The 26,633-nt window shown below is 42.5% G+C and overlaps 1 protein-coding gene across 1 annotated transcript in view; it reads right to left on the bottom strand.

The window, feature by feature from the left end:
• Positions 1-26,633, bottom strand: part of LOC310800008 (uncharacterized protein) — a gene marked incomplete at both ends in the record, with an annotated part of 114,068 nt that overhangs the window by 19,874 nt on the left and 67,561 nt on the right. Inside the window, 14 exon segments of the mRNA XM_083662608.1 lie at positions 774-785; positions 2,108-2,144; positions 3,396-3,431; positions 6,230-6,292; positions 6,450-6,512; positions 9,314-9,349; positions 9,856-9,906; positions 10,054-10,126; positions 10,370-10,432; positions 15,163-15,185; positions 15,419-15,481; positions 21,120-21,155; positions 23,470-23,523; positions 25,210-25,275. Coding sequence (XP_083518734.1) covers positions 774-785; positions 2,108-2,144; positions 3,396-3,431; positions 6,230-6,292; positions 6,450-6,512; positions 9,314-9,349; positions 9,856-9,906; positions 10,054-10,126; positions 10,370-10,432; positions 15,163-15,185; positions 15,419-15,481; positions 21,120-21,155; positions 23,470-23,523; positions 25,210-25,275 — 676 coding nt within the window.

The raw sequence follows: 26,633 nt of genomic DNA on the forward strand, positions 1-26,633 counted from the left end.
GACTGTAAATCAGTTTGTACCTTTGTTTTGAGAAGTGCTCTATAAATAAATGTACTTAGCATTATAGATCTTGTTAAGGAATTATCCAAATCAACCTGAAAGTAACTTTACGACAACACATTGTTTGATATGTTGCCTGTGTGGTCCCATTACTTCTGACTGGACCAAACCCTGTGATGATTTAAAGTTATAATGTCAGTTTAATTGGCAGGATTTTAAAAGCTGACTATAATCAACCCTTTTTGTTCACAGTCCCCCATTTTGAGATGCCAAATGTATGTGGACAGATTATGACAAGTAAAGTCATTAATTGTAATAGACATAAACTCAACTTTTCCCAGCCTTGTTGCATTTCATTGTATTTCTGCAACAATTATTGCGTTTGGACTACTGCTCTAAATGACTTTCATTACACTCGTCTAGTTTACTATGCTGGTAAATGGCAGTAAATCAAGAGTGTGAATTATCAACACAGCCTCCCAAAATTGTGCTCCTGCTACACAACATAAATACACAACAGAGATTAATAGCCAATAGTTCTTGGTCCACATGAATCTCTCGTTTAAACACTGTGGCAGAACGCTGTGTAACTGCCAGGCTTCCTCTACACTCATACTGACGTGAGTGAGCCAAAGAAAGTAAACAGGAGCGAGTGGAAAACTAGCTTTCTTAACATCTGGTTCCATCTCACTAACAGTCACTAGAACAAAACCCAGGAGTGTCATAATATGCTTACCGCACCGTGCCGACAGAGACAACATGGAGCTACGTACCTTGGGAGCATGCTGTTTAGGGGAGAAAATAAGATCGTTTAGAGTTTAATTGATATCACCGACACAGTTTGCCAAGGCATTGACAGCATGCATTCACAGCCTTGTTGATGAACAAGATCTTTGATACAGCTTGTTGTGTGATGAGAAGATTGGTTACATTTTTGACCATGGAGGCAGTGGATGTAAACCTACAGTACAAGGATTTTTAGGCTGAAATAAATCGTAGAAAGTAGTATCAAATTGACAAAAACTATACGATCATTCGGTCATATTTTCTTCTGAAGATATTATTGATTTTTGAAGCACTGAGGTTGACCGCTACGTGTCTGTTATTTCGACTGCCACTGTGCTTTCAAGATGATTCAATGCTAACCAGTTCCATCTACTAAGAAAATTGCTGTTAGCTAGCAGCTAGTGGGTGAAGTTTGGTCGAAAGACAATAGTTCCTACTTGAAACTGCTCACAACAAAGTCTGTGGATTATCTTGAGTGACCGGGTCATGGTTTCTGGAAAGAGACATTGCTGTTGAGGTTTTCAAATGTTTTTTTGTTTTTTTTTGCGGTTTGAGCACCACAAGCCGAGTGCCATCCAGTTCCATTGTATTGGAGAGAAGGCAGACATCTCTACGGCTGATATCTCTAAAACTCGGCAACTCACACCAAAACCATCTAGATGGATAAATACCACTACAGGTAAGAGGGAAAATTTGTATTATTGATTTTGGGGTAAACAGTCGCTTTAAGCATATATTCAGTGTAAGATAATGCAACTTTATTGATCCCCTTGATGGGGAAATAGGTAAGTAAAACTGGAACTCATACTGTATCTAATTTAATGCCTGTCTAACTGGGACTGTAAATTCATGTAAATTCCCTGCACATTAATGCATATTTAACTTAGCCTGTAAATTTCATGTACATTCAATGTAAACTCTTATCTAACTCTGACTGTAAATTCATGTAAATCCACTGCCTATTTAACTCAGTCTGTAAATCTCATGTAAATCCAACGTAAATTCATATTTATCATCCACAGAACACTTCACCACTCATGTACATATTGTATATATTGACTCGATTTAATTAGATTTGATTGCACTTGCAACTTTGTGATTGTCTTTAGTTATCTTCCTACTTCTTATCTCTGTATATTGATGTGACCGCTACGCTGCATACAGACACTAAGACAAATTCCTCGTGTGTAACTTGCAGACTGTGGCAATAAAAGTGATTGTGATTCTGAAGTGAATAAATATTGGGCTGTCTTGTTCTTCTCACTAAACAGCTGATCAAAGATCTGGGTGTAAATTTGAAACAGCTTTCTGTGTCACTCACCACAGTTCTCTCTGATGTAGGTGATCAGCTCGCATTCCTGAGACCAGAGAAACATGTCATACTGTGCAATGTCATATCTCATTCTGCCAGAGGTGAGACCAAGGGCCCTATGTTCCTGCAAGCGCTACTTGCTTTTTGCGCTTGTCGGCCAGTTTCCGCGCCAGTTTGCGCGCTCATCGTCAGATGAGCGCAGCTGTCAGCCTCAAGTCAAGTCCCAAGTCTAAATGTAGACCAAGTCAAGTCCATGTCATTAATATCAAGTCTCAAGTCTAAATGTAGACCAAGTCAAGTCAATGTCATTAATATCAAGTCTCAAGTCTAAATGTAGACCAAGTCAAGTCCATGTCATTAATATCAAGTCTCAAGTCTAAATGTAGAACAGCAAGTCAAGTCAGAACACATCTAGAGTCCAGTATCAATTTAATATCTTAAAGAAACGTATCACTTTCAATCTAAGTCGTTTACGCAAACATACGATCTCAAGTCAAGACTTTAGAAACCTTCTCCAAGCATCTCATTTCTAGATTTATATGTCTGTTTGACAACTGCCATCACACAGAGGATTTGAGAAGCGTGGCAGGGGGAACTTGGCATTGACTTTGTCTGACATTATGGGATATGAGTCTGTCTGTGATACAACTCTGCTCAGTTAATCGTAGACACCAGCTGATCCAATTTAAAGTCGCTCATCGTTTTCACTATTCTAAGCATAAGTTGCATAAGATCTATACCCTTCTGTCTCACCAATGTGTGACAGGTGTCAGAGGGCACACTGTCTCGTGCCTTTTGGTTCTGCCCTTCACTAAAGGGATTCTGGGCAAAAATATTTGATTGGTACTCTAAGGCCTAGAAAATAACCCTTCAGCCGGAGACAGAACTCGCCATCTTCGGCTGCTTGGAGTCCTTACAAGCACAAAGGCACCTTATGCGGCTGGTAGCACTATCTTGTAATATATAATATATATAATATATATGCGCTTTCTTTCTTTCTTTTCTTTTTTCCCTTCTTTTCCTGTGTCTGAGCATGTTCGTGTTTGTTTTATTTCTTCGTGTGTTGTTCTGAATTTTTTTTAAATGTAAAATAAAATATTGAACGAAAAAAGACTTTAGAAACCTTTTCAAATCATCAAGTAGAGTCAAGTCTCAAGTCACCAGAACCCAAGTCAAGTCTCACGTCTTCTCTTCATGCATCAAGTCAAATCTCAAGCAATTAAAACTCGACTTGAGTGCGACTTGACTTGATCCCTCTGCATTGGTGCAAGGGATCAGTGTACAGGTTATTACTTACAGTCTTGCCTCTAACTCCTGGTGGACCTTTGGGGCCCTGGATGGAGAGAAGACAGATATCACAAACCTCACATCATGTAAAAATATATCAATCAATCAATCAATCAATCAATCAATCAATCAATCAATCAATCACATATATGCATTTATGCTTCAAAAACCATAAGGGTGGGCATCATTTGTGATTAGAGATTATCTTGAAGATTATCTTGCTGACACAAAGGCTGTAGTTTCATAAACTTAAACCTTATTTCAGGCATTTAACCAAAATGCCCATCCAAAAATCCCATTGCCTTTCATTTGAGAGGAAACCGGAAGCACTAACATCTGGCCTTAAATGTATAGTTCACTTTCTTTCTTTTTTTTAAGTCTAGCCATATTTGCTACTTACCAATGATGATGTTGATTGGTGGAGTTCTTCCTCAGGACAATCCGTGCTGTTGCTCATAGTAGCTCTGAAAGGTTGGGTCAAAACTAATGCCAGGTCACGGTCAGGTATGTACAGTACAAGCTGACTGAGGCTCACTAAAATCTACTTTGTGTGACTGTGGATATATATATATATATATAGATATATATATATATATATATATATCTATATATATATAAATCTACTTTGTGTGACTGTGGGTGGCATTTCAGTCAGCTTGTACATACAGGACCCCATCGACCTTGCATTCGTTTTTACCCAACTTTCCAGAGCTACTATGAGGAACAGCATGAGGGTTGTGCTGAGAAAGAACTCTACCAAGCAACATCATCGCTGGTAAATAGCAAATAGGGCTAGACTTAAAAAATGTGAACTATCCCCCTTAAGCCCCTTTTAGACCAAAGATTCACAACTACTTGCAACCAGGCCCTGCGACTTCACAAGCTGAATTGGGCACACCATCTCATGCCTTCTGGTTCTGCCCTTCATTAACGGGATTCTGGGCCAAAATATTTGATTGGTACTCTAAGGTCTACAAAATAACCCTACAGCCGGAGGCAGAACTCGCCATCTTCGGCTGCTCGGAGTCCTCTCTGAACTCCCCTACAGCTGTGCGACAATCTTAGCCTGCAACCAGCCGGTCACGTGAACTCACATTCCATTTGGTTCTACCCTCAACCTGGGCCGTTTCTCAATAAGGGTTCTTGTGTGTTCTTGTGTGTTCTTGCGTTCTTGTGTGTTCTTGCGTTCTTGTGTCCCTGTGAAACGTCATCAGTCGCAGCCCAAGTACTGTTCCAATACAAAGTTCACATTTCGCCAAGAACGCTTAAAATTCCCGGATGTGTTCTCGACATGCCCACTTTACCGAGGATGCTCTGGTTGGTGACTTGTGTCAACTTGGCAAGGCACGTATCCCAGCATTCATTTCGGCATAAGCAGAGGCAGAACGCAGCAGAGAAGACGCCATAAGCTCCGGAAAGTTTTTTACAATTTAAAGTTTTATTTCATCACTAAATTAATTTCTGATGACTTTTGATGCCTACAAGCAGGGTAGTAGGTTTCAATAAGTGCCACTTTACGAACATTTATGGCGAAAAATGGCAAAAATTTCCAGAGCACAATTGGCTGCATCTACATCAGCTGAGCTTTTTATTTGTGTAGTACTGCAGGCGGCCTCTGCGCTGGTATTGCGCAATACCCTCAAGAACGCTTCGTCTCAAACTGCCAACAGCGTCATGTGTGCTTGTGACCTAGCAAGTTCATTCTTCCAAGAACGACTAGCAAGAACATTCTCCCCAAGAACCCAAGAACAAGAATGCATTCTTGGTATTGAGAAACGGCCCTGGCCTCAACTCTGGGCTGTCTGGAGAAACTGCAAAGCGAACGAGCCAATCAGCCACACTCGTAGTTGACATCGTAACCGGGAAATCAGAATGTCATTAGCAAAAACAGTAATGGCCGCCTCCTTGCCTGTCCGCCTCGAGGAGTAATGTCAATGTTCGTCTAGTTTAAACAGCCATTAAGTGCAGTTATTGCAGAAATAGACTCAATAACAACAATTAAACAAGCACAGGAGTATCGCCGCAACAGCAGAGTTTCTGTGCGGAAAATATGTTTTTGCCATTCTCCCGAGTGGATTTGGTTTTGACTGGATCCAACGCCGATTGGCTGAAGGAGTTGTCTGTCAAAGGCAAGTACACCCGTCCAACTTCTGCCCACTGCTAAACACTGTTGTGAAGGATTCAGGCCAGACGGGAACGAAGAACGAAATGAAATGTGAGGTCACGTGACCGACTGGTTTACCAGGCTACAACAATCTCTGACTCTGGGGGACAACTGTCGCCAAAAGACTCATTCTGAAGGAATGGAAGTCCTCCTCTTCACCTTCTTTTCAGGTGTGGCTGATGGACATGATCTCTGTTGGAGTACAGTTGGAGAGACTCAGGTCCCTGAGAACCAACTTGCTTAAAAAGCTATCTTTCCTTCATTTTCCTGTGTCTGAGCCTTGTTTATTTGTTTATTGAGCCTTGAGGTTTGTTTATTGTTATATAAAAAACTGAAAATAAAATATTGGAAAAAAAAAAGCTGAATTGCTGGCGATGCCATCAGCCGGCTAGAGTCGAGATCAGACGGGTCTGTTCAGACCACTGCAACTTTTCCCTGCAACGTTCTAAAACTGTTTCGATTCATTGCGAATCATTGCTGTGAATTGGCCTTTAGGCTGCGGTAGCCTATTAGCTAGCTAACGTATCTATTAGCAGCTAGCGTTAGCAGTGGCTAGTAGTCCCATGTTAATATTGACATAGGTTAGGACCAGATGCCCCGGAATTTGGTGTTTTGTCCGCGGTTGGCACTGTCCCAAAAATGTCCTCAGATCCCCACTCTGTGGACGGTGTTTCACTCACCAGGTGTCCTGGTGGTCCTGAGTCTCCAGGTAGTCCCGACTCCCCTGGCCTGCCTGCATTCCCCTGCACCACCACAAAGACATAGAGGAGCCATGAAGCAGAAATACACTACACTCAATAAAGACTTTCATACATATGCATGCACGCACGCACACACGCGCGCACACACGCGCACGCACGCACGCACACACACACACACACACACACACACGTCACTCACCCCTCTGCCCACGTTTCCTTTGGGGCCCGGAAATCCTATGGTTCCCTTCAGGGGGCTCTCTCCCTGGACACGAGAAAAAAAACACAACAAATACATATAATAATACTAGTGAAGTAAATACACCAAAAATAATAGATAGGTCATTTGATAATGAAAATAATTGTTAGTTGTCATATATGTGTCATGTATGTGTCAGTACCATACATATAAACAGTTGCTGCAGAAGTGCAGGCTGTTTATATGAAGCCATCACATGCTGTATTTGTGAGCTCATGCTGGGAGAGGATATTTAATCTGCTGTATAAACACTTCTGAAACCCAAAGGCACCTGTGTGTAATATACACTGTATATTTAACGAGATAAACAGTTCAAATAAACTCTGGTATCCTTATCTTTTATTTCTTTTACGTGCACATCTCTCTGACACGCTCATTCTGGGATCACAGGCTTTTGACCTTTGACCTTGATTATCGGTTGCTTGTAATTATTGGCGATCTGGGAGCTGAAGTGTTTTCTGTGCTTTCCCTCATCCTAAAAGTCCCCCTGCTGGCTAAAGGGGATGTTAGCTGAAAGTCAAAGTGAAATGGCTGTAAAATGTAAAAGCGGAGCCTGACACTGAATTACGTCGTGACCACGATTTATTGTATGTGACAATATACAATTCCAGCTCTCGTTCTGTTTTGTGTGTGCATCAATTAAAAGAGATTGAAAGAAATTGGTTCCCTCGATGTCCTCTATATGTGTCTACAAATTGTCAAAACATGGCCTCATAATAGAGCTCTGGATATATAATATATCCGGCAAGAGTCTGAGGTCTGCCAAGACCAGAACCACCCACCACCAGACCAGCTTCTTCCCAACCGCCATCAGCCTCACCAACAAGGCCCGGAAACCCCTTCCGCCAAGGACCTCACCAACAACCCCCCCCCCCTCCCCACACACACAAACTCACTACCTCCTCCTAAACTCAACTGAACCCCTCCCCCATAAAACTGGAACTCATATCTAATTTAATGCCTGTTTAACTGCACTTTTAATGCAGTTTTTATACTCTTTTTTTTAAGTTTTGTTGTGATGCTTTTAAATGTCAATTTTATTCTCTTCTTTTCTTTTCTTTTCCTGTCAACCACTTTATGTGAAGCACTTTGAATTGCCTCTGTGTATGAAATGTGCTATACAAATAAACTTGACTTGACTTGACTTGACTAACTGGGACTGTAAATTCATGTAAATTCCCTGCACATTTAATGCCTATTTAACTTAGCCTGTAAATTTCATGTACATTCAATGTAAACTCTTATTTAACCCCGACTGTAAATTCATGTAAATCCACTGCCTATTTAACGTCTATTTAACTCAGTCTGTAAATCTCATGTAAATCCAACGTAAATTCATATTTATCATCCACAGAACACTTCACCACTCATGTACATATTGTATATATTTATTTGATTTGATTGCACTTGCAACTTTGTGATTGTCTTTGGTCATCTTCCTACTTCTTATCCCTGTATATTGATGTGACCGCTACGCTGCATACAGAGAGCAACAGACAGGCAGGGAGGGAGAGAGGGGAGGACATGCAGCAAGTGCCCACAGGTCAGATTCGAACCCGGGGCGATGCGAGAAGAACTGAGCCTTAATGGTACACGTTCTACCAGGTGAACCACCTTCATCAAAATGTATTTAAACCACACTGAAGCCACAACTACTGGATATCACATTTCTGATTTCTTTTTGAATCATTAAAGGACCGATTTTCACCGCGCTTTGTATCATCATGACCTTCTCTTCATGGTTTTCTTGCACCGAGAGCTCTGCAGTTCCGTCTCAGAATGATGCAAAACGTGTCATTCTGACACAGAAGTGAACAGGGGCCAGTTGCACCAAGTGGTCTTACACTGGTTTTAAGCTAAGTTGGTCGTAACTTTACGACCTAACAGCTACGCCGGTTGCACCAAGACGGCTTAAGCCTTCTTTTCACTACGACCAGGCGTAACTCTTACGCCTGGTCAGGAGGAGGCGTAGCGCCTGCCTGTCTCCGCGGAGACCTTTTTGAGTCCTTACCGTCATCGTCGTAACACAGCCAGTTCTCCGTCTTTGAAAGCACGATGTTAGATTACAACAAACTAGTTGTGTGGCTTAGCCTTCCCAAATGTTGCCGTTCATTTTTTAGAATTTAATACATAGAATTGGGAACGTTACATTCAATTTCATTCAGACTGTCTGTCTGGCTCAATCGCCGCCATTTTTCCCCCGGAGCGAGGGAGGGTGGGAGGAGGGAGGGTGTGTAGTGATGCACTTACAGTAGTGGCTGAGAGAGCGTAGTGGCACAGTGACGCTCCAAGCAGGTCGCGAGGCACATTTTTTGCAACATCATCCAATCAGGGTGCATTCCCTGGCAATTCACATGGACGCGCATTGCTACGACCAGCATAGTTAAGACCAGACGTAAGCCGTGTTGGTGCAACAGGCATAAATCCACTCTAAAGACTGGTCTTAACTAAGACCGACGTAGGAGTTACGACCAGGCATAGTTGAGACCACTTGGTGCAACCAGCCCCAGATGTTCTGCTCGAGGGCGGCTGCGACAGATTGTTTATTTTTTATTTTTTTCTGTATAGGCGCACATCCACAGAGCATCGCATCCGATCTTAACGAGTGTTAATGACCCATGCCAGCTGGCGGGGGCGGAGTTTCTGCACGAAGACCAATGGGGATTTCTCAATGCGCAAATCTGCTTATATAACAACATTGTAATGACACAAAGCGGGTTGATAATTGGCAACGCCTTGCTTAAATATGATGTATGTTTAATATCGCAGACTCTAGTTTTGGCCCGAATGAAAGTAAAGGAACTCACCGGTAAACCAGGGTAACCAGGGAAACCAGGATCTCCCTGTAGAAGAAAGACAACCACATTAAGAATGATCACAGCAAGTACAGACTCAATCACTGCTACAAGAATAAGCTGTCGGGAAATAATACCAGTGGTCAATTATAATGTGACATTGTAATATAGAAGATACAGTATTAATCACAACGTATTAAATCACTTATTACCAGCTGCGACAGCAGGGCTGCTATTGTTTTCATATTGTCAGTCTGTGTGTACGTGCGCGCCGTGTGTGTGTGTGTGTGTGTGTGTGTGTGTGTGTGTGTGTGTGTGTGTGTGTGTGTGTGTGTGTGTCTCTCTGTCTGTCATCAAGAGGCAAAATGTGGTCCTGGAGACACCTATTGTGTGTGGAATTATCACAGAAGCAGTTTTGAGTAGTTTGCCACATGTTTATATGTCTTATATAAATATTTATATGTCTGTCTGTCTGTCTGTCTGTCTGTCTGTCTGTCTGTCTGTAGTCATGAAACTTGAAATGGAATTGAAGTGCAAATGGAATACAGCATTACCTTGGCTCCTGTGGGTCCTGGTTTCCCGTGACCATCTCTCCCATCCTGACCCTGGATTAGAGCAGACAGCAGGTAGACAGTTAGAGAGTAACACACACGCACGCACGCACGCACACGCACACGCACACGCACACGCACACGCACGCACACGCACACACACACACACACACACACACACACACACACACACACACACACAGCTCTGTACCGGCAGGCCTCTGGGTCCCGGCGGTCCATGGACTCCCTCACTACCTGGATCTCCAGGTTGGCCCTTCAACAAAAACAACAACACATCAAACAACAAACAACAACTCCAAGTCTAGTTCTATTCTATCTCATCTAAATGAATTTAATCTAAACAAAAGAGAGAGAGAGAGAGAAAAGGATAGCATGTGTATTATTATATATATTATATATATATTATATTATATTAATATATATTATATATATTATAGCATATTAAAGGATAGCATGTGTACGTGGGACTACTGAGGATGTACAGGAAGTCACACACCTTGGGTCCGTTAGCTCCGTGGCGTCCAGGTGATCCCGGGTTTCCTGCTCGTCCATGTCCGCCCTGAAAAACCAGGACAGTCACACCGTGTCATAACAACAACAACAACAACAACAACAGCAACAACGACAACTTTACCTTCATAAACAGATTTTATAATTAATTAAATGAACACTCTGCCCATTTTCAACCAGCTTTGTATCATTAGAACATCAGTAGTATATCAGAAAACTGTAAACTGTTTTGAAGTCTGTCATTTAATTTGACAGTTATTGAGTGTTAAAGTGTCAAATGAATAACTCATTAACTCAAATCAACTCTCAATAACTGTCAAACTAGATGAATGATGAATAGTTTGACAGTTATTGAGAGTTGATTTGAGTTAATGAGTTATTAATTTGAGTTAGTGTGGACCAGTGATGTCACTGGTCCACACTGTAACACTCAATAACTGTCAAATTAAATGACAGACTTCAAAACCGTTTACAGTTTTCTGATATACTACTGATGTTCTAATGATACAAAGCTGGTTGAAAATGGGCGGAGTGTTCCTTTAATTTATACAGAACAAATCCCGGAAGAGGGTGTGACTTTGGCACTCCATGGTGTCAGCATGTGCTGTACTACTGTGTCTGTTGGCAGAAAACTGTCTCTGCTTTGACGCCACTGAGCCAAGTCCCTGTACTGTATATGTTCTGTGTTTGGCTGCAGATCATTCTGCTCACACAGCAAACTGCTCGCCTGCAGACTTCACACAGATGCTGGACTGGACATTATTAATACTTAATACTTTGATTCATAATTTGTTTGATATGGTCTTTCCACAATAAAGGTGCACATAATGTGTGAAAGCCGGGAGAGCGCGAGACGAGAGAGACGGACAAACAAACGTTATATCATTTTTGTCCGTCGTGCATTAAAACTAAAGTAACGAGCCTGTTTTGAAAATGTAAGGAGTAGAAAGTACAGATATTTGTGTTAAGATCTAGGGAGTACAAGTAAAAAAGTAAAGTACAGATACTTGAAAATCCTACTTACGTACAATAATGAAGTATTTGTACTTAGTTATTTGTACCATCTCTGCTCCTTAGTCCAGGTCTAGACTGGAATGGTGTTCACTACAGACAGTCTCACCGCGGTCATGTGCATTTGAATGGAAGTTGGTTTGTCAGGTACATATGGTAGGCCATTAAAGTTGAACTGAACCCGTTGGTCACGTTGTGCATCGCAGTCCGTTTCAGGCTGAAAACATAATTTGTCTGAGATGACAAGTTGAGAGGCGGGTCATAGTATCATGTCGATGATTTGATTTGAGAATTCTGTCGACTGGCTTTGGCATTGGTCAATCATGGCGTGTTCCACCCCCAAGTGGGATTCAGCGTGTTGTCATGCTACGCGAGTGGGATCCGCGGAGTACCAGGCAGCCAGCTGCTTCGGCGAGCGGACAATCCGATGCATGGGTGCTGCCCGCCCGCCTGGAATCTCCGAGGGCAGACCCCTGACAACCACGCCCTCAAGCGCGCGCCTTTTACGCTATTTCTGTAAATACGATATCCCTGGAATGCGCGTTTTAACGAGCCAGTTACATTTCTTTGCATTCTTAGAGATGATAGTTTTTGTTTTTTGTTCATGTTTCTAACAATTGGCCAAGGTAGTAGTTAGTTTATGGGATAGGAATTCTGCCAGATGACAGGCACTAGGCGCCATTTTCGACTTCATTTGGAAGAGAAAATTATCCTGAAATGAAGATTTGATTGACAGCTGCATGTCGTGATATGATTGGTTGAAATGGGGTAGAAATTTGATAGTACTAGGTGACGTCAGCAAACTGTAAATTACTGTTATCAATGAAATCTTGAAAAATGAACTTTTGATGTGAAAAGTGTGAAAAACTAAAGAAATTAGATTTTTGTGATTTTTTTTTTGGCATACATTATTAAATAGGTGCACTGCATACCCAGGTATTTGAACTAAAAGAAAAGAAAAGTCATTTTTGGGTTCAGCTCGACTTTAACCATTTGAGTTGATGATGTCAGCCCAGCAGGTTGTTATAAATGTAAATAATATAAATGTTGTTAATGATTTCCTTGCTCTGCTCATAAATAATGGTGATGACTTGGCGTGGCCAGCGGGGGAAATGGAGCAGAACAAAACAACGCAATTATAACGATAAACACAGCCGACTGTTAGGTGAGGAGTTTCCCCTCGAAAATGGACGACTCCTGGCCCCAAAACAAAATCACCAGACCTGCCAGTTTTCACGGTGGGTCTCCCTATTGTTAACCCTTTGGTCATTTCTCCCGTTAATCTCCCGATTTCAATCAAACGACTTCAGCGGGCTCAGTTTTAAAGCCAGAGTGAAGTATCACATGTCATGTCATAGTATCTGGTGTCACATCCATTGCTACCGACCATAGAGACACTGCATGAAATAGGCCACGCCCATCACGGGGGAAAGCTCTCTATTCACTTCCATACACCAGCGTCATTTTCCTTGAATTAAACATAGCTAAAAGCTGTTGTGTGGTGGGGCTGCGCAGACAACAAATGTAAAAAATCGCCAATTCAAAGTTTTTTTTGTACTCCCGAGCAAAACAAGGAAGCCATTGAGAATTAGCGAGAAGAAAAATGTGGATCTAGCTGTCAAGGAAGTAAGTTGGAGTGTTCATCTTCCGTATATATGATCTACATAGAACACCAGGATTGGGGAACGAGGGGGACGGGGGGGGGGGTAGGTTTTTACAGATAGGGTAGGTCTTTACAGATAGGGTAGGTCTTTACAGATAGGGTAAGTTTTTACAGATAGGCTAGATAGGGTAGGTTTTTACAGATAGGGTAAGTTTTTACAGATAGGGTAGGTATTTACAGATAGGGTAGGTTTTTAAAGATAGGGTAAGTTTTTACAGATAGGGTAGGTTTTTAAAGATAGGGTAGGTCTTTACAGATAGGGTAGGTCTTTACAGATACGGTAGGTATTTACAGATAGGGTAGGTCTTTACAGATAGGGTAGGTTTTTACAGATAGGGTAAGTTTTTACAGATAGGGTAGGTCTTTACAGATAGGGTAGGTCTTTACAGATAGTGTATGTCTTTACAGATAGGGTATGTCTTTACAGATAGGGTAGGTTTTTACAGATAGGGTAGGTCTTTTACAGATAGGGTACGTTTTTACAGATATGGTAGGTTTTTACAGATAGGGTAGGTCTTTACAGATAGGGTAGGTCTTTACAGATAGGGTAGGTCTTTACAGATAGGCTAGGTCTTTACAGATAGGGTAGGTCTTTACAGATAGGGTAGGTCTTTACAGATAGGCTAGGTCTTTACAGATAGGGTATGTCTTTACAGATAGGGTATGTCTTTACAGATAGAGTAGGTCTTTACAGATAGGCTAGGTCTTTACAGATAGGGTAGGTCTTTACAGATAGAGTAGGTCTTTACAGATAGGGTAGGTCTTTACAGATAGGGTAGGTCTTTACAGATAGAGTAGGTCTTTACAGATAGCGTAGGTCTTTACAGATAGGGTAGGTCTTTACAGATAGAGTAGGTCTTTACAGATAGGGTAGGTCTTTACAGATAGGGTAGGTCTTTACAGATAGAGTAGGTCTTTACAGATAGCGTAGGTCTTTACAGATAGGGTAGGTCTTTACAGATAGAGTAGGTCTTTACAGATAGCGTAGGTCTTTACAGATAGGCTAGGTCTTTACAGATAGGGTAGGTCTTTACAGATAGGGTAGGTCTTTACAGATAGGGTAGGTCTTTACAGATAGGGTAAGTCTTTACAGATAGGCTAGGTCTTTACAGATAGGGTAGGTCTTTACAGATAGGGTAAGTCTTTACAGATAGGCTAGGTCTTTACAGATAGGCTAGGTCTTTACAGATAGGGTAGGTCTTTACAGATAGGCTAGGTCTTTACAGATAGGCTAGGTCTTTACAGATAGGCTAGGTCTTTACAGATAGAGTAGGTCTTTACAGGTAGGGTAGGTCTTTACAGATAGGGTAGGTCTTTACAGATAGAGTAGGTCTTTACAGATAGGGTAGGTCTTTACAGATAGGGTAGGTCTTTACAGATAGAGTAGGTCTTTACAGATAGCGTAGGTCTTTACAGATAGGGTAGGTCTTTACAGATAGGGTAGGTCTTTACAGATAGGGTAGGTCTTTACAGATAGAGTAGCACGCAGAGTAGCATTTTTAGACAAGGCAGCATAAATCGACAGAACAATGGATCATGTCACTAGGAGCTTCGATGGATCAAATATGGATCACCATATTCTATGACCTAATTAGTTGTATTGTATTATTGGAAATAAATCGCTTCATAATCATGCTATCTGTTTCCATTGGGAAATATTTCATTCTCAAATGAGCCTTTTGGAAGGAAAGTTTTTAGCTCTTAAAAAAAGAGTCAACGTTGAGTTCCTGAGTTATTGCCTCCAGATGACTGACACTGATTTGAACCTTATAAGATTTAAATCTCCTTGTTGGACTCATGAATAATGAAGAGTGGATCTGAAATGTATTGGCTCAATGTGACGATAATAACAACTATAATCAGAAGCAGCTGATCATTCAAACCTGGAAGAAGCAGATGACGTCTTGTGATTAAGTCAGACTTGACAACGACAAATTTACAAACACTTCACAAAACATAACATAACCCTGTTCCAACTCTGTGGTGGAGGTAGCTAAGCAGTTGAGTCAGTCAGGGTGTGGTGCAGACTGGAGCAGTGACTGTTGAGGTTGAGTCAGTCAGGGTGTGGTGCAGACTGGAGCAGTGAGTGTTGAGGTTGTACTGACCTGAGGTCAGGGTGTGGTGCAGACTGGAGCAGTGAGTGTTGAGGTTGAGTCAGTCAGGGTGTGGTGCAGACTGGAGCAGGGAGTGTTGAGGTTGAGTCAGTCAGGGTGTGGTGCAGACTGGAGCAGTGAGTGTTGAGGTTGTACTGACCTGAGGTCAGGGTGTGGTGCAGACTGGAGCAGTGAGTGTTGAGGTTGTACTGACCTGAGGTCAGGGTGTGGTGCAGACTGGAGCAGTGAGTGTTGAGGTTGTACTGACCTGAGGTCCATGCAGGCCCATGGGTCCCCTGAGTCCAGGCTCTCCTCCTCCCCCTCTGGTTCCCTACACAGACACAGGGGAGAGGGTCACACGAGTGCTGCTCAGAGCCCCGCCCAACCAAATGGGAACAGAGCTATCGGTGCATTAATGCTTACAGACACGGACTGTATGCTGGAGGATAGAACATGAGCTAACAGGCTAATCGTCTGTGGGTGAAGGACTGTATGCTGGAGGATAGAACATGAGCTAACAGGCTAATCGTCTGTGGGTGAAGGACTGTATGCTGGAGGATAAAAACATGAGCTAACAGGCTAATCGTCTGTGGGTGAAGGACTGTATGCTGGAGGATAGAACATGAGCTAACAGGCTAATCGTCTGTGGGTGAAGGACTGTATGCTGGAGGATAGAACATGAGCTAACAGGCTAGTCGTCTGTGGGTGAAGGACTGTATGCTGGAGGATAGAACATGAGCTAACAGGCTAATCGTCTGTGGGTGAAGGACTGTATGCTGGAGGATAGAACATGAGCTAACAGGCTAATCGTCTGTGGGTGAAGGACTGTATGCTGGAGGATAGAACATGAGCTAACAGGCTAATCATCTGTGGGTGAAGGACTGTATGCTGGAGGATAGAACATGAGCTAACAGGCTAATCGTCTGTGGGTGAAGGACTGTATGCTGGAGGATAGAACATGAGCTAACAGGCTAATCGTCTGTGGGTGAAGGACTGTATGCTGGAGGATAAAACATGAGCTAACAGGCTAATCGTCTGTGGGTGAAGGACTGTATGCTGGAGGATAAAACATGAGCTAACAGGCTAATCGTCTGTGGGTGAAGGACTGTATGCTGGAGGATAGAACATGAGCTAACAGGCTAATCGTCTGTGGGTGAAGGACTGTATGCTGGAGGATAGAACATGAGCTAACAGGCTAATCGTCTGTGGGTGAAGGACTGTATGCTGGAGGATAGAACATGAGCTAACAGGCTAATCGTCTGTGGGTGAAGGACTGTATGCTGGAGGATAGAACATGAGCTAACAGGCTAATCGTCTGTGGGTGAAGGACTGTATGCTGGAGGATAGAACATGAGCTAACAGGCTAATCGTCTGTGGGTGAAGGACTGTATGCTGGAGGATAGAACATGAGCTAACAGGCTAATCGTCTGTGGGTGAAGGACTGTATGCTGGAGGATAGAACATGAGCTAACAGGCTAATCGTCTGTGGGTGAAGGACTGTATGCTGGAGGATAGAACATGAGCTAACAGGCTAATCGTCTGTGGGTGAAGGACTGTATGCTGGAGGATAGAACATGAGCTAACAGGCTAATCGTCTGTGGGTGAAGGACTGTATGCTGGAGGATAGAACATGAGCTAACAGGCTAATCGTCTGTGGGTGAAGGACTGTATGCTGGAGGATAGAACATGAGCTAACAGGCTAATCGTCTGTGGGTGAAGGACTGTATGCTGGAGGATAGAACATGAGCTAACAGGCTAATCGTCTGTGGGTGAAGGACTGTATGCTGGAGGATAGAACATGAGCTAACAGGCTAATCGTCTGTGGGTGAAGGACTGGCTACTCAAAAGAGAGACCAATGCATCATGTCACACTATTCAAGGAGCTTCAAGATCCAATGAGCCTCCACTGATGTCACTGCATCCTGTACTTTAGTGACTAGCCAATCACATTACGCCTCAAAATATGAGGTCACCGTGACATAACACATGAGGTCACCGTGACATAACATATGAGGTCACCGTGACATAACATATGAGGTCACCGTGACATAACATATGAGGTCACCGTGACATAATGAGGTCACCGTGACATAACATATGAGATCACGTGACATAACATATGAGGTCACCGTGACATAACATATGAGGTCACCGTGACATAACATATGAGCCGAGGTCACCGTGACATAACATATGAGATCACCGTGACATATGAGGTCACCGTGACATAACATATGAGGTCACCGTGACATATGAGGTCACCGTGACATAACATATGAGATCACCGTGACATAACATATGAGATCACCGTGACATAACATATGAGGTCACCGTGACATAACATAGAGATCACCGTGACATATGAGGTCACCGTGACATAACATATGAGGTCACCGTGACATAACATATGAGATCACCGTGACATGAGGTCACCGTGACATAACGAGATCACCGTGACATAACATATGAGGTCACCGTGACATAACATATGAGATCACCGTGACATATGAGGTCACCGTGACATAACATATGAGGTCACCGTGACATAACATATGAGATCACCGTGACATGAGGTCACCGTGACATAACGAGATCACCGTGACATAACATATGAGGTCACCGTGACATAACATATGAGATCACCGTGACATATGAGGTCACCGTGACATAACATATGAGATCACCGTGACATATGATTTCACCGTGACATAACATATGAGATCACCGTGACATAACATATGAGATCACCGTGACATGAGGTCACCGTGACATAACGAGATCACCGTGACATAACATATGAGGTCACCGTGACATAACAGAATTCTCCATGTGCGCAACACAAAAGGAAAGTGTCAAGAGACACTATTTTTTGTCTGTCGCTAAAGACGTCATATTTGTCGAACGGCAAGTTTCAAAAGTGTCGAGCGACGAAGCCGGAATTGGGGCTTCCGGAAATATGCTCATTTGAAATCCTGGCTTTTCCGACAGCACTGCTACAGCCAGTTAGCCTGCTATCCAGCCCCTGGTATGAAACACATGTGCATGAATGGCCATGCAAATTGGAAGAGTGCTGAAAACTGCTATTTATAGGGGGTGGATACCACCAGCCAGTATGTTCTCCTTTGAAATCTCCACATCAAAATGTCTCAAACGTCTGCTTTTGTTTTGGCCTGTGTGATTCCAATGCGGAGGAATCTCAGTATTTCGACCCCCGGGTTTTCCAGATATAAAACAAATTAAATTGGCACGCTAACGCAGCGTCTGCAGCCCCGGAGGCAAGAAAAACACTCGATTCTACATAAATGATGCATCAATCAATGCAAGAAGCCACAACCATTTGAACCCACACACACACACACACACACACGCACACACACAAACAAACACAATGTCTTTTTTCCTGGACTCAGCTGTTCTCCAGAGTTTCCTCCAGCAGCCATTCCCCAGAGCGAGTGTTGGGGAAGTTACTCTGGAAGTGTGATTAGCTACAGATGACTGATTTAACTAGAACGACCGCACCGCGGGTTTATGCCTCCGCCATTAGTTCATTCTTGAGTCCGAATGGCCATTCGAGGCAAATTGGAAGAAATTCCGTCAAGGCGTTCCTGGGATCTCACGTTAACGAGCATGAAACGAGCGGTCGTGATGTCACAGTAACCTTGAACTTTGACCACCAAAATGTAATCAGTTCATCCTTGAGTCCAAGTCGATGTTTGAGGCAAATCTGATTAAATTCCGTCAAGGCATTCCTGAGATATCGCGTTAACAAGCTTGAAAATGGCGTTCGAGAGGTCACAGTGAGCTTTACCTTTGAACTTTGACCACCAAAATCTAATCAGATTATCCTCGAGTCTAAGTCGATGTTTGAGCCAAATTTGATGAAATTCCGTCAAGGCGTTCCTCAGATATCGCGTTAACGAACATCGGACGTACGTACGTACGGACAACCCGGATCCATAATGCCTCCGGGCGATAGATAAGCAAAGTAATCAAATTACTTTGCTTATTACTTGGTATCAAAAGTAATTGGTTAGGTTACTTGGTATATTACTACATTACTTTACAACATGTTTAACCAGCTCCTTTCAGAACTGAATCCACTTTATTGGAACAATAATTAACCTCACAGGAGGAGTCAACAATCAGCCAAACTACATACCTTTTTATTTATTTGCCTAGCTAGGACAAAAAAAACTATTCCGGCAACTGGAGTACTCTCACATAGCCAGACCTATGTCCACACTTCATTTTAGCGCTGTGCCAGTGCTGAAGAAAGTAATACAATAACTTGAAGTTACTTAGTAACTAACTACAGTTACTAACTAGTAACTAATTAGTAACTGTAATATCATTACTTTTTGGAAATTGTAATTGCTTACATTACTAGTTACTGGGAAGATTAATTAAATTATACTGTACTACAGTAACTAAAATACTGCCTAAAACTGACCGGAGCAGCCAGATCTCCAGAGCTCCACATCCAGCCCTGAGGGACTCCACAGCCCTCTGACATCACTGCTGCCTGACTGCTGACAATCTGAGAAATGTCTGTTCTGGGTGACTAGTTTAACATAAACCAAGCGGAAAATATATGTATATATAATATATATAATATAATATATAATAATATAATAAGGGCCATGTTGTCAATACCCGAAATTCTCCTTGTGAAGCACTTGATTCAGCTGCATTTTGCTGGAAGATGCACAGAGAAGCCTTTTTCTACCTGTGTGTACATTGCAAAGTTGCCTCACAGCAAGAAGGTCCCGGGTTCGAACCCCGGTCCGTCCCAGGTCCTTTCTATGGGGAGTTTGCATGTTCTCCCTGTGTCCGTGTGGGTTTTCTCCGGGTGCACCGGTTTCCTCCCACCACCAAAGACATGTATGTTAGGGTTAATACTCCTGTCAGTGCCCCTGACCAAGGTACTGGCAAAAGAACTGGAGTTGGTCCCCGGGCGCTGCACAGTGGCTGCCCACTGCTCCTAGTTCTAGGAAGGTTCCTAGTAGAGGAGGGGTCAAATGCAAAGGATGAATTTTGTAATGGCAAATTATTGATCAAGTGTGTATTGATTGATTAATTATTAATTATGGCCCTTCTAAGATGTATTTTGTGAACTGTGTTTTTCATCAATGCAGAAGATGTAAGTTTCTGTGAGAACATATGTCTTGTTTTGGGAAGTGTCTATGGGAATAGAGGTTCCTGTGGGAACCTGTGTCTTGTTGTGACTATAGACTGGATTTGTTATGTATTCTAGTGAACATCAGATTAACTATGGACGTCATGGAGAAGTACTGAGTTGGAGGGAGGTTGAATGAACGGATCCAGAAGAGGGCGGGCGATAGTTTCAGTATATGATGTGAAGTAAACAATAATGCGGGGCTCTTGCATTGTCAAATGTAGACAAGAGGAGACCTCCGTGCACGGAGAGATGATTGTGGAAATAAAGAAAACCTCCTATGAACATTTAAAACGGATATCTAATTATTGATGAATCGGCAGGACATTGCAGTGGATATTTTTCCTCCACAATTTCCCCATGGGGATAAATAAAAGATAACCTAACCTAAGCTAACCTAACCTAACCTAACCTAGCTGTGTTTTATTTAAAGTATTGTCTTAATCGGGATAATATCGGAATATTGCAGTCCATGTAAACATACAGTTTATGCTTTGTACTGTATTGTTTGTTGATCTCAGTTTATCTGTGGCAGGACGTCCTGTCCAGTTACCTGGGACCCTGAGGGACCAGAGGACCCTGGGACTCCTGCACCGCCTGGCGGTCCGCTCCAACCCTGCCGAAACACACACACACACACACACACACACACACACACACACACACACACACACACACACACACACACACGCACGCACACACACACACACGCGGTCACGTTGTGTGTTACAAGGCAGGGTGTGTAGACTGAGTAGTTATTGTAATGTAGACTGTATGTTATTTGATTGCGTACCTTCAGCCCGGGCGGTCCTTGTCTTCCATCTGGACCCTACAGAGAAGAGCCACAGTCAGCACAGTTACATTCACCTTGTTATATTTTTATTTGATAAAAACACTTAGTTCCGGCAGAGCAATTTGATTGGACAAGAGGCATTCCAGTCGTGATGATATTTTTTATAAATTTTAGTACAGTATAACATGTTTTTAGTACAGTATAAATTAAAATATAAAATAATATAATATAATATAAATATATTTATAAATTTTAGTACAGTATAACATGCTTCACTTGGCTTCACAGAGTTCTGATGTAACCTTGATTAGGTTGCACACCTAGTAGGGACAGTGATCTGGATATATTTGAGCTTAAGTATCAACAGTATATTGTCCAGTCCTAACTAAAAAGAGTGAAGTTTCTGGTGTCCATTGCTACCAAACATGTCATGATAGCTTATTCTATGCTAAATACTGCTAGCTGCACACTAGGAACGGGGCCAAATAACCAGTCCCTCCAGGAAATTGCAGCAATTCATGCAAATTTAACCAATCTCCACAGTATTTGCGGGGTCTTGCAATTTTTTCAAAATTCACACGATTCCTCCACAAAAACACGTTCATCAACTTGCAATTTTTGCCAGTTCAAGCAATTTTACTGGATCAAAATAACATCAAACGTTGCAAATTCCATTGCAATTTTTGAGAAAAGTTGTCATTAGGTTTGTCATTAGTTAGAAGAAGATTTTTTTTTTTACTTTTTTCCTCATCTTGCCGTTTTTGCCAGTTCCCACAATGTTGCCGCAAAAAATTCAGATAAGAAAAACCCCCTGGAAGAAAAACAGTCCTGGAGGGACTGAATAACGCTCCAAAGTTAGGCAGTGGCATTTTTCCACAAGGCAACACAAATGAACAGAACACCTACTGCAACGGGATTTGAACCTGCTTCTCCAACACATCCAGCCAATCAGCTGTTGCTCACAGCAGCCTGGTCATGACATGTGGTTTCACAGCCAGTAGACATTTTGTATATATATATATATGTCCTGATATGTAACGTAAGTATAGGATGTGTTGTATATGTCCCGATATGTGACGTAAGTATAGGATGTGTTGTATATGTCCTGATATGTGACGTAAGTATAGGATGTGTTGTATATGTCCTGATATGTAACGTAAGTATAGGATGTGTTGTATATGTCCCGATATGTGACGTAAGTATAGGATGTGTTGTATATGTCCTGATATGTGACGTAAGTATAGGATGTGTTGTATATGTCCCGATATGTGACGTAAGTATAGGATGTGTTGTATATGTCCCGATATGTGACATAAGTATAGGATGTGTTGTATATGTCCTGATATGGGACGTAAGGATGTGTTGTATATGTCCTGATATGGGACGTAAGGATGTGTTGTATATGTCCTGATATGGGACGTAAGGATGTGTTGTATATGTCCTGATATGGGACATAAGGATGTGTTGTATATGTCCTGATATGTGACGTAAGTATAGGATGTGTTGTATATGTCCTGATATGTGACGTAAGTATAGGATGTGTTGTATATGTCCCGATATGTGACGTAAGTATAGGATGTGTTGTATATGTCCTGATATGTGACGTAAGTATAGGATGTGTTGTATATGTCCTGATATGTGACGTAAGTATAGGATGTGTTGTATATGTCCTGATATGGGACATAAGGATGTGTTGTATATGTCCTGATATGGGACGTAAGGATGTGTTGTATATGTCCTGATATGTAACGTAAGTATAGGATGTGTTGTATATGTCCTGATATGTAACGTAAGTATAGGATGTGTTGTATATGTCCTGATATGTGACGTAAGTATAGGATGTGTTGTATATGTCCTGATATGGGACATAAGGATGTGTTGTATATGTCCTGATATGTGACGTAAGTATAGGATGTGTTGTATATGTCCTGATATGGGACGTAAGGATGTGTTGTATATGTCCTGATATGTAACGTAAGTATAGGATGTGTTGTATATGTCCTGATATGTGCCTTGTCATTTTAAATTATTTATTATTTATTTTTATTTTGTCCCTACCCCTGTCCCTCAAGAGGCCCTGCCTTTTGCCAGGTCGCCACTGTAAATAAGAATCTGTTCTTAATGACTTGCCTGGTTAAATAAAGGTTAAATAAAATAAAGATACTTTGTTACAGAGATAATACAGTAGGTAAATAAAATAAAGATACTTTGTTACAGAGATAATACAGTAGGTAAATAAAATAAAGATACTTTGTTACAGAGATAATACAGTAGGTAAATAAAATAAAGATACTTTGTTACAGAGATAATACAGTAGGTAAAGATGTCAAGGTCAAAGATAGAATCTCACCCAACTTCCATCAGGTCCACTCACACCCGGCAGCGCGTCCTCTCCTGGATCACCCTGTGTGTGTGCGTGTGTGTGTGTGTGTGTGTGTGTGTGCGTGCGTGCGTGTGTGTGTGTGTGCGTGCGTGTGTGTGTGTGTGTGTGTGGGTGCGTGTGTGTGTGTGTGTGTGTGCGTGTGTGTGTGCGTGTGTGTGTGTGTGTGGGTGTGTGTGTGTGTGTGTGTGTGTGTGGATGCGCGTGTGTGTGTGTGTGTGTGTGTGTGTGTGTGAGAGAGAGAGAGAGAATGAAAAGAAATTAGAAGAAGAAAATCATCACAGTATTCACTTTTACTGAGAAGGTTACTGGATGGATCTCCAGCCACACCACAGTAAGCTGACCCAGCTCTACCAGTGGTTTTCACTGTGCGGTCCGTGGACCACCAGGGCTCCATCAGGTCCCCGGCAAATTGACAAGTAGAAGAATGACTGTTCTGATCATAGTTTCTCTGTTATCTCCAAATAGCTACAATTGTATTGTACGTACAGTAGGCATTTTCAAGTGGGCTAAATGTTAAATGCTAAATGTTCAGTTGTAAGTCAAAGCTACATGTAAGATGTCACAAGCACTTTGATTGTAACAAGATAGGGCTGGGCAACGCCCATACAGGCTCTAGGAACGCCCACAATAGACGCTGTGTTAGCCTGGGGGCGGGGTCAGGGTGGGGTAAATTCCCCCATTCTATCCATTCAGCAAAGTTAGAATTTAGCTGATAGCCCAGCCCAGGCAGACACGATCGGGGATTTAACCACCGCAGTAAACGCACATCTGAGCAGACGTCTTGTGTTCTGCTCTAGAACCCCCAAACCTGTAGTTTAGAGCCGCAGCACCGTCTTTTGGTGAGTCAGCCCATGAGATATATGGGTGGTTTTACCCCACTCACGCGCCAGCCGTTTAACATTTTGTGGGCATTCCCAGACATCTCTATAGAAAAAAAAAATACTTGTGGGGATGACTATTGGTGCTTTCACAAAATATTTGCACAATGAGATTTTTTGATAGATAATCATCAGTAATGTGGATATAATGACTAGGTAAAGACAAATAATAGAACAGCTAAAACAGTCTGGTAAGTTCAGAAAATAACAACACTTTACTGTAATGCAGCCTTTAAAGCCAGCAAAAGACAACACTTACAGTATGCCATATCACGATTATTAGCACATCCAAAATCTACGACCATATCTAGTCTCATATTACGATAATGATATAATATCGATATATTGCCCATGGGGATGTCACAATATATTGTCCCACGATATATCGCGATATCAAAACGTGACAATATGTATCGTTGAGATGAAATCTCATATCGCGAGGAAAAGAAGCTGAACATGGTGGCACTGATCTGCATCTGATTGCATGCTCGCTCTCCTTTTCATTGCTTTGTTTGAACAGACGAGGGACGTTACAGACACCCCCTCAACTTACAAATCGATCGCAAAAAAATATTGTTAAAATATCGTATCGTATCGTTACCGTGAACCCAATATCGTGTATCGTATCGTATCGTGAACTGAGTGTATCGTGACACCCCTAATTGCCCATGATGTGAACATTTACGCAGCCAAGATGTGTCAAGTTTTCATTTTTAATACATTGTCTGACATGCGCAGTGATCTATCACTGCTGTGTCCAAACAGACCGGCCTTGTACAGTTCTGGCATCTCTCCCCCGCACACAAGGCGGCCATGTTTTCCTACCTACCGGTAAGCCTGGGTTCCCGACGTCTCCTTTGGCTCCGGCGACGTTGTTGTCGGCGCCCCGTTCTCCCTGTCAAACAACAACACAACAAGGCCAGAGTCATGACAGCAGCTGTTCTCCCTGTCAAACAACAACACAACAAGGCCAGAGTCATGACAGCAGCTGTTCTCCCTGTCAAACAACAACACAACAAGGCCAGAGTCATGACAGCAGCTGTTCTCCCTGTCAAACAACAACACAACAAGGCCAGAGTCATGACAGCAGCTGTTCTCCCTGTCAAACAACAACACAACAAGGCCAGAGTCATGACAGCAGCTGTTCTTAGTGACAATGGAAAATGAACCCGAAGGCCTTGGCCACACTGATCCGTCAGAAAATGGACAGAAAGGATAGACAGATAGATTTATGTCCGTTGCATGTACAAGTAACCTACTTGTACAGCAGGTGGCGGTAAGCACCTTGAAGGTGTCAGCGACCCGCCTATAAACCGACAGAAGAAGAAAGCTGGCGTCAGCTAGCTGCTAGCTCTGTGCGCTACGTTACTTATGTGGCAATAAAATGCCACCGAATGACCAGATTAGATGGTGAAATCAGACGGTGACACTGACTATCACGTTGTACAACAGCGGGATGGTGTACACAGCATTAATGATAGCCTCCTTCACTGCCTCGGCCGCCATCTTTGAAAAGTTGAAACAAATCTCGGAACGCCTCCTCTCGAGACCTCGACTCCGATTGGCTAAACGGACAGTGACTATCCGACCATCCGACCATCCGATACGTCCATCCAGAAAAAGTTCATCCCTCTTCAACTTTCTGTCCGTCAAAACGTATGCAAATTCTCTGGATACGTACGCTTCTGAGTGCTCCACGGACAGTCGGACAGCTGTCATTGAAAATGAATGGAAGTGAACAGAGAAATGAACGCACACGGACAGACACCACGGATCAGTGTGGCCAAGGCCTAACAGATACACTGTTTGGTTTGTGTGTCAGGCTTCTAGACTCCAGCGTACAGCTGTAGTCCAGCTGTGTGTGTGGCCGCACACTGAAGGCATTGTCTGATAAGCTGCCTGTGGTGCGCTCCCTGTGGATCTGATGGGAGGACAGAGACATGTTCAGAACAAGATGAACAACAGGTGTGTCCGTGTGACGGGTATCGTTTTGTGTTTTTCCAATACCGGTCCTAAAACAATACTTCTAAAATGGTACCAGTGCATAAATGGTGCCTGCCCTGAACCTATAGTTTTTTTATGTATAAAAATTAGATTTTTTGATTTAAAGCAGCTACGAGCAAGATTTTCGATTGTTATTAAACAGTATAATTACAATATTGATGCATCACATCTTACCTATAATAGTAGCTGAGACCAAAGCCGTGTGAATCGGAGATTGCTCTCTTGATGATTATAGTCTGTCTCTGTCTA

The sequence above is a fragment of the Poromitra crassiceps genome (assembly GCF_964638095.1).
Source record: "Poromitra crassiceps genome assembly, chromosome: 29".
Lineage (NCBI taxonomy): Eukaryota > Metazoa > Chordata > Actinopteri > Beryciformes > Melamphaidae > Poromitra > Poromitra crassiceps.